The sequence below is a fragment of the Sylvia atricapilla genome, chromosome Z (assembly GCF_009819655.1).
Source record: "Sylvia atricapilla isolate bSylAtr1 chromosome Z, bSylAtr1.pri, whole genome shotgun sequence".
NCBI classification, from domain to species: Eukaryota; Metazoa; Chordata; class Aves; order Passeriformes; family Sylviidae; genus Sylvia; species Sylvia atricapilla.
This window is the reverse complement of record NC_089174.1, coordinates 48,051,224-48,060,288: the sequence shown is the minus strand read 5'-3', so window position 1 is coordinate 48,060,288 and position 9,065 is coordinate 48,051,224. Positions and strand designations below refer to the sequence as shown.

Below are 9,065 nucleotides of genomic sequence, written 5' to 3'. Positions count from 1 at the left end.
TTTAACATGAAATGACCGTAGGGGCAATAGATTACTAGTTGAAAAAAAATTACAATTACAAGGGAAAGGCACATGCAAATGTCTTCAAGGGTCAGTTCAGAAACATTTTGTTTTATCCCCATTTGTTTCTTTAACTGCCCACATTAAGGTACAGTAGAGTTTTGGACTTCAGTGCAGTGGTTATTACATCAACAAAAATAATTTCCCTGGTGTTAGAATTTAGTCAGGGGTTATTCCATTTTTATTAATATTCTACAAATGTCGTAGAACAAAGACTATTCTTATCAAGCATGTCCATAAATCTCCAACTATCCAGTTCAGATCATAAAAATAAAAGAAGCAAAAACCCGCTACTCTAAACTTAAAGCCAAGCTATGTGAAAAAAATTCCAAGAACCCTTGCAACCTCCTCAGTCTTGCAACCTAAAATGAAGCAATGATGCAACCAATGATCAACCACTAAAAAAAGAGATTCTCAAAACTGTCTAGGTGTGGGTCCTGCAGCTAAGTCATGAGTACATCTGGGGCGTGCAGCTGGATTTTACCACTTTTGGCACATTTCCCATGATAGAAGTGGGAGATTTTTTTAATCCTCCTTTTAAAATCTTCCAAAGAATGTGGATATTAATTTTAGAAACATCTAAAGCACCTGCATCCTATTATAGGTCATCCTGACTTTGGTTTAAAAATGCCAAAATCTAATACTAAGATTGAACACAGGCTCTTAAATCATATTAATCTGAATGTTGTGTCTTATAACATTTTCATCTTCATCTTGGTTAAACACATATATAGTAATTGCCATCCTTACTCCAGGTTATGCCAATAATTTAAAAATGGTATGTGCTATCAACCATGTATGACAAACCTATGGCTCATAACTGGTGGAACACTTGAGAGGTCACTGAACAACTTTGCATCTTGCATTTGCTAAGGATTAAAAAAAAAAGTCATGGCATTAATGATAAAGAATAAAATTTCTCTTAGTCTTTTGAGGATTTCTTTGGAAGCATAAAACAAACAAACAAAAGGTTACTTGTACTCAACTAATGTTCCACTTCTGTCTTCTCTCCATTAAAAAAGATTCCTAAAATCTGGAAAAACTCACCCCTCTTGCTCTAAGATACTGCCCCTGAAAGAAACATAACCACATCGTTATTAAAATGGCATCAAGAATAGCTAAGTAATTTGTTCTTGGAAATTAGCTTTGCGTCTTTGTGTTATCTACAAATATACAAGATGAGAATGACTGTGGCTAGAGGTTCATTATATCTGGCAGTATGTTAGCCTTTTTGAGGCTATAATGTTTTAAACATTATTTTAGTATTATAAATCCCCATATTATGCATGAACAACTGTAGTTTACTTGGCATTGGAGAAGAGTTCATTCCTAGTAACAGAGTGTTTGTATGTTTTAATTCACTTGTACAGAGAGTAAGATGACCATATTTCCCAAGGAGTTTGCAGAATGTATTATGCTCTTTATTTGGCCCAGTACACATTAACATTTTAACAGTAGCTTTGAAATTAAAATCAGGGCGAACAAAACTGATATTCTCTCTTCAAGGTAGAACTCAACTCCTCCATGCCAGCATTGACTAATGGGTTGCCTTCCCTGTGTGAGAACCAGGGCTGTATTACAGTAAACTGGTCCAGTGTGATATCACAGATATAAAAAATATTCCATTCTGTATCAAAACTAGGCACATGCCTTATATTTATATGAAGAGTAGATCAACACAGTTGAGTGGTTTTGCTCTCAACTATTCATCTCTGGCCTTCTACATGAGGAGAAAAATATCTTATATTATTTCTAATTAGTAACTACAAGCATCTAATTTGGGTTTCATGGTTGTTAAAAGATGGGTGACATCACACTTGGGTCAGTACTGGTGGGTATCTAAAAGCACAACCTCTCATTTGTATTGCTTCAAAATGTACACAGTATAGATGTAGATTTAAAAAAAAAAAAAAAAAAAACTACCAATTTTTTGTTGTGTTGAACCGACTAGAAGGAGGATGCAAAGTTTTACCAAATTAGATATATGGATACAGATTTCACTGTAGAGTGTGGTTTAGACAAATGTGTCTTTTTTCTTTAAGTATGTAAATCCTACACTGTAGGCTTTTTCTTTTTCCTTTTGTACCAGTAGAAAATGTTGAACAATTGTCCATGAGCATGAGCCAGTGGTTCACTGCTGATATCCCCAGAATGCCAATATTTGCAATGCAAACAGTTAGTACAATTTCCCAGTTCTATGAAAGGCCCTGACACATCTGCCTCAAGGTCTGGAGGCTCTGTTGTATAACCACAAATAGTCTTTCCAATTTCATATAACCTTTTGATACACTGACAGCTGCATTAAGCTGCTTCTGCCTAGCAATTCCACATGCTAGGCTGTTTTAATTGGTTTTAATGCCACAGAAAAAGCATTGCTAGCAAAATACCATCAAATCATTTTCATATTGAACCTTCGTGGTCCAGAAACCTCCCCTTCAACCACAGCACCATTGTTTTTGCGAGGGACATATTCAAGGTCAATGCTGGTTTTGTGTTTGCCTTTCCCTCTGCTCCACACAAAAAGAAGAAGAAAACAAAATAAAACCACTCCAAGGAATGTGAAACAGCCCATAGCTGTGGACACCAATATTGTCTTAAGGTCCAGAGAGTAGCTGTTTGCATTAGTTCCATTAGAACTTGTGTCGTTGGAGTCTGTCATATACATAGGGGTCCTGTTGGCATAAAGGAAACGGTCTGAAGTGAACCCCTTTACTGTCAGGGAGGCTGAGTAAGTGTCATTTCCAGCTGCATTACTTGCGATACAGACATAGATCCCTGTGTCCTGGTCTTGGGCAAATCGAATCTCTAGGGTGCCATCTCCCAGCACAGTGGCTCTACCATTTGATTTAGTCGTGATCAGCCTCCGGCGTGGGGTAACCCAGGAGATGCTAGGCAGCGGGTCCCCATCAGCATTGCACATCAGCTGCACCGTCTGTCCTTCCTCCACTACCAGGTACTGCATCTTCTTGTCTTGTATCTTGGGCTTCTTACAGGTGAAGTAAAAGGAGAGAGCTGTGCTATGAAAGTCTCTGAATGACCTCTCTCTTACACTGTCTGGACCAGCACACATTGGTGGCTCACCACCAAACTGCAAGGTGGGCTGCCGCTGCAAAATCCAAAGGAGACGGCAGTCACAGGCCAAAGGGTTGTTGTTAATGCAGAGGACCTCAAGGCTTTTGGAGGAATGGAATACATTCTCTTCTAGGGTTTCTAAGAGGTTTTGGGACACGTTAAGCACACGTAAGAATCTGAGCCCTTGGAAAGCATGTGGTTCAATGGTGCGCAGCTGTGCCCCCACCATGTGGAGCTCCTGCAAGCGCACTAAATCTGACAGCATGCCTGCCTCAATGGTGCTGATGGGGTTGTAAGAGAGGTTGAGATGTGTCAGGTAAACCAGATGCTTAAAAGCAGAGTAAGGTACTGCAGACAGGTTGGTGTTTGTGATGGAGAGAGAAGTCAGGTTGAGACCATACAGACTGTTGGCAGGCAGCATGTCCAGGAGGGGCCAGGCCTCTATCTGCAGGTCTTTCAGGCGAAACAGTCTTTTAAAGGCGTATGCCGGCAAAGCATTAATGTTGAGCTGTTTCAAATGCAGACTAATGAGGTTGTGGAGGTGAGAAAGAGCTTCTGTTGGTACGGCTGTGAGGTTGCATCTCTCCAGGGTGAGTTGCTCCAGGCTAAGCAGCCCACTGAAAGCCCTGTGTGAAATATACACCAAATCATTGTCCCCAACCTCCAGGGATTTTAGGTTATGCAGATCTTGAAACATGTAGTCCAGCAAAATGACAATCTTGTTTTCACTTATATCAAGCTTTGTTAAGTTTGACAACCCAGTGAACACCCCAAGGGGAACCAGCTTCAGACGGTTTCCTTTCAGCCTCAAGGAGCGCAAGTTGAAGAGATTGTTAAAAGCTCCAGGCTCAACATTGGAGACAATATTGTCACTGAGGTCAATCTCCTCCAGCAACGGGTATGATGTGAATTCCTCAGGGTTAACGCTTTTCAGTCGGTTCTTGCTGAGGTCCAAGATTTTGGTCTCAATGGGAATGCCTTCTGGAATGGACATCAGACGTCTCCGGTGACAGCTGACAGACTTGTTCTGCGCTGAGCATTCACAGCGGGCCGGGCAGCCCACAGTGGGACTTGTGAAGACAAGCAGCACAGCCAGACCCAGGAACGGCTGCCAGCATGATAGAGCTGTGTGACGCATGACTCCACTGATCTGGGGTAACCCTCCGTCAAGGCCTGTGGGGTGAGGATGGGAAAGAGGATAAGTTAAGTCTGCAGAAAAAGAACAGTACCATTGCAAAGCAAATGCATGTGTTTTCATGTTGAACAAATCAATAAAACCTATTTTGAATGGCAAGACCAATATAAAAGTAGTTATTACTTCAATATAATAGGGCTCGTCAAAGAATTTGTTTATCTAGCATTTTCCTCCATATATTGGAGAAGACAAAAATATGTTTTCCTACTGCAAACAGTAAAGGACTTTTCAGTCTTTCCTCATTCTCAGTAGGTTTCCTCAAGACAGTGCTGTAATTAACCCAGAGATAATTATCATACACTATGCAAAAAGGGCTAATAGCATTTGTGATAAGTTTACAGCATTGGATTTCTGTGAGGTGATATGAAACTAAGCTTTTGTCTCCCATTAGTGTTTTAAGGCAAACCTTAATGATGCATTATAATCAAGAAAAAGAGCTCCTTGACAATGAAAAGATTCCTTTTAATATTTATTGCATATATTACAGCTATAAAGAGATGAATATTGTTCATGCATACACATACACAATGGCTTAGATGAGGAAGGAAGAATTGGTGTATCTCTGATTAGAATTTGTAATAGGTCAACTTGATTCTTTGCTTTTACTGCACAGTGATATTTTGTGTGAGTCTTTAGAACCCAAGGCCTCAGAAGAGTTTACAGAATATCTCTTTGTACTTCCAAGACATGTAAACTAGTTTTAGGAAGACAAAAACCAGGTAAGATGAGCTGTCTCTGTTTAAGCAGCACAATGTCCAAAGAGACACTAGAGATTTAGTGAAAATAAGTTTGTAAGGGATTTATTCATTTTTGCCCTCAGATTAAAAACCAGGGCAGGATAGAAGGATAGAAGAAGACAAGATAACCTCTACTAAATTGGCTACCCTTCTCCAAACTATGTACTTTTCAGGTTTAGTCACAAAAGGCAACAGCCTTTTTCTAAGTCTACTTATAAGATACTAAATGAAGACAAACAATATCCCATTTCAAAAAAAGAAGAAAAGTACACATGTGTTGATCAAAGGCACGTGTGTTTGAAATGCTCACAGTAAAGCAAACTGCAAGCAAGGACTGTAGAAGTGCCTTGACTACTATGGTACAGCCAGCTTGATGAGGCTAAGGTATAGTGCTGAGATTCAGGCTTCATAACATTAGTAAGCCTTATAATGGGCCCCAGGCCTTATGATGCCTTTTCTAAATTTGGGCTTCATTTTAATCGTACTTGTAAAAATACTTACATAACTCCCACCAGTATCTACCTCTTGGGTCTGCACAGATGGCTATGGCTCATCTGGTCCTATCCACAATAACAAAATTACCTAATAGCCAAGAATCCACCACCTTACCTGCATCTTTGGACTTTGAGGTTCTTCTGGCTACTGCATTAGAAATTTTCAACTTACATTTGAGTCAATATTTTTTTGTCTTTGTGCTGTCACATAGATTGTAGCATAAAGGAAAACTTCCCACATGGACGATAAATCATTGAAACAAATATGGTATAACTAGATTGATGAGGCAATCAGACAGCTATTTGAGCAAATAAGCTATTTGAAGCACATCAAAAATAATACTGTGTAAATCACTGACTGATGAAGAAGAAAGTCTCACCATTAACTCTGCAACAGCAACACTGCACTCCACTTGTACACAATTTGGAATGTGATAAGTCACAAAAGCATCCTGCCTGATGGAGAAGAGTTGCACTCAGGCTGTGGAAGATCAGAACAGTGAAGGCTCACTCCACATAGAGCAAGAAAAAGAGCAGATATTTGGATCTATTTATCTTATTGGATCTTAAAAAATTCTAAACAGGAACCATGAGGTTTGGGTTGTAGGCATTAGTACTATTGTAACTGCACTGAGAAATAAACAGCTGTTGTGTTCTGACTGTTATAAACTAAACTGAGTGGAAAAGAATTTATCTTGGAGCTCCATATAAACTGTGTTCTTTGACTGACCATACATGAATGATGCACATATTGCTGCTCTCACAACTCTGTGGAAGAATTTTACTCTTGACTGATGTGGCTTTGTATTCCCATTTTTACACTTCTATGCAGAGACTATTAATGTGCAGCATATTGCATGCTGGTCTTGACATATAGACTGGAGATTGGATGAAAATTATTCTGTATGATATTGCCTATAAAAGCACATTTCCACTTTGTTCTTGAAGGACAACCTACTGAGATTTAGTTTCCCCCTTAAATTGTAGTCTTGCAAGTAACTATTGCTAGTTATCTCCAGCTGTGACAAAGGTTTTCAGAGATAAACTTCACTTCATTAGGCACTAACTTAAAACTGGAAACCAACGGGAGACTCTGAGTTAGGTGTTTGCAATGAATTTAGATCAGAGAGGCTTCTGGGTGCTCTGATCATTACTTCCACAGCCCAGTCTGTGAGGTTGGTGCTTTCATACTGATACTTCTATCACACAGGGATTTCATTTCCTACCATATCCATCTAATAATGTATGAAGCACAAAGTAAACAGGTTCAGTGGAAGATGAGCACTCCTGTAGTGTTTGGTTTAGACAGTAAAAGAAATGAAACACTTTTTCCAACTATCCAATCCACCTAGTAACTAAAACTTCTAAGGAGTGCAAAGTAGAAGGTAGCCAATATAAAAGATGATAAAAGGCTTTTTTGACTGTGACTAGAATATAGAAAAAGCAATTCAAACATTAACAATGGTCTTCTGCAAAGGTATGTTCACAGATAATGAGATAGATATATATTTTTCTGTAAGGGTGTGTGCATGTGTGTGTACACACATGCAAGGAAGCAAGTTTCAGGACTGAGATATAACCTTACATTTCAGTAAGGATAAATAAGAAATTATATTAAATATCAAGTCAGAAAAACAAAGATTACATGGATCAATACATATGGGTTAGAAAAAAGCATGAATTAAATTCATTATTACAATTCACCTTAAGCCAGATGATACTACTATTCTTTCTGCTAACCAAATCTGTGACTACATCCTTTGTTTTGAACTGCATTATGGAAAAATTACTTCATCCTCATTACGCAAAAAATTATTAACATTATCTTATAAAATTATAACATTATCTCCAGCTAGGGCTAAAAGGTCAAGTGAAATATGTGTGGGATAAGATAAATTTTGGGAGAAGCCTAGAGTGAACTTTGATGATCTATTGCATATGGTCCCATTTGAATTTAATGACTGTAAAGTTGTATTTTCAGGACATGTCCAATAACATCACTAGCTAGGCCTACCTTGTGCCTTCAGTCTAAGAACATTTCAAAAGAGTACAGTTTAATTTGTAAAGTACATTCCATGTTGTTGTTTTTTGCTTCTTCTCTTCATTGTGATGCATAAAAGAAAGCAAGGTATATGCATGCAAACATGTATATACACAAACATAGATGTCTGCTAAAAGTACAGTCTTACTGATCTGTGATTGTACCATGCCTTGTACTACACAGTACTCCTCTAAATTTATAGCTTGCGAGATGAAAATTCAAAAAAACATAAATGATTACGAACAGAGAGATTTTCTATGTTTGAATGTGAATGACAGCCTGAAAAATCTGGTGTATTTGTCACGCTTTGATAGACTCTGGGAAAGGAAATATATGAAGGAGTTGTTTATTAAAAAAATAAAAAAAAACTAATTACCTTCTTTTTGTCTTTCTCTGGCTCTGTTCTCTAAGTCCAAAGTCAAAAATGAGGTTACTGTTGGCTGATGCCCTTTTTCAAAAGAGGACTCTATTCAAAGTTCAGCTATGTAATTATGAAAGCTCATTAAATTTATTAGTTAGTAGTTCTGTGTGATGTCACTCAAAACAGCAATCTCCCTCCTACTCTGAAATGCAAATCAGTTTGTATAACATTCTGCAGCTTTGAATCTTCCCACAAGTGCTTTACACAAATGTACAGTGCCCTGTAACTTTAAAATAGCAAAACAATTATGAAAAAAAAAGAGCAATCCAATGCTCTCCTAGAATGCAGTGCAATTCTAAATATCATATGTAAGAATGTGCCAAATCATGGATGTGTTACATATTTTCTCACTTTTCCCTCTCCCTCAGACAAATTTTGAAACCATTAGAGCTGAAAAGCAGAGTGCACTTGACCATGCTCCTTTCCATGTCCTGTGTGATTCTCCAGTATTGTATGGGACATAGCTCAAGCCCGAAAAAGTGAGTCACAAGATCTGTTTCTGTCATTAGCTGCATTAACATCACTTGATGCTCTGACTTGCTAGTTTTGATCTCACCTTTCCCATCCCTTTTCTCAGCCTTTCAGACAAAATAAACCCCCAGTGGATCATATCAGAGAAGACAATTTTGCCTCATGGTCACTTAATAATTTACATTCTAAACATCCCTCTACAAAAATGTACTGTATTCAATAAATATTCTAGGATTAAATGTTGCGTGACAAGACTTGTACTGATTATTCTCTTTGATGCTGCCAGGTAATCCTGAGAACCAGGTGGACTACCTGTTTTAAAAATGTGTTCTGGGTTGACCCTGGCTGGAGACTGGGTGCCCACTCAATCTGTTCTATCACTGTCCTCCTGAGCTGGATAGGGTAGAAAAAAAATATAAAAAAAGGTTCATGCAACGAGATATAGCATGAACCATGGGGATAACACTCATCAGTTACCATTGCAAGCAAAAGAGACTTAGCCAAGGGAAATTATTCTAGTTTATTACCAATTAAATCGGAATAAGGTAGTGAGAAAAAAAACCTTAAATAGTAA

The 9,065-nt window shown here is 38.3% G+C and overlaps 1 protein-coding gene across 1 annotated transcript; it reads right to left on the bottom strand.

Moving 5' to 3' along the window:
• Nucleotides 1–2,019: 2,019 nt before the first annotated feature.
• On the bottom strand, nt 2,020–4,294 carry LINGO2 (leucine rich repeat and Ig domain containing 2). Its single transcript, XM_066340067.1, has one exon. It carries the CDS (start codon nt 4,268–4,270, stop codon nt 2,450–2,452), a length of 1,821 nt encoding a protein of 606 aa, XP_066196164.1. The 5' UTR covers nt 4,271–4,294; the 3' UTR covers nt 2,020–2,449.
• Nucleotides 4,295–9,065: the final 4,771 nt, after the last annotated feature.

Coding starts and splice junctions, on each gene's coding strand:
- LINGO2 (XM_066340067.1), bottom strand. CDS start 4,270: ATGCGTCACACAGCTCTATCATGCTGGCAGCCGTTCCTGGGTCTGGCT.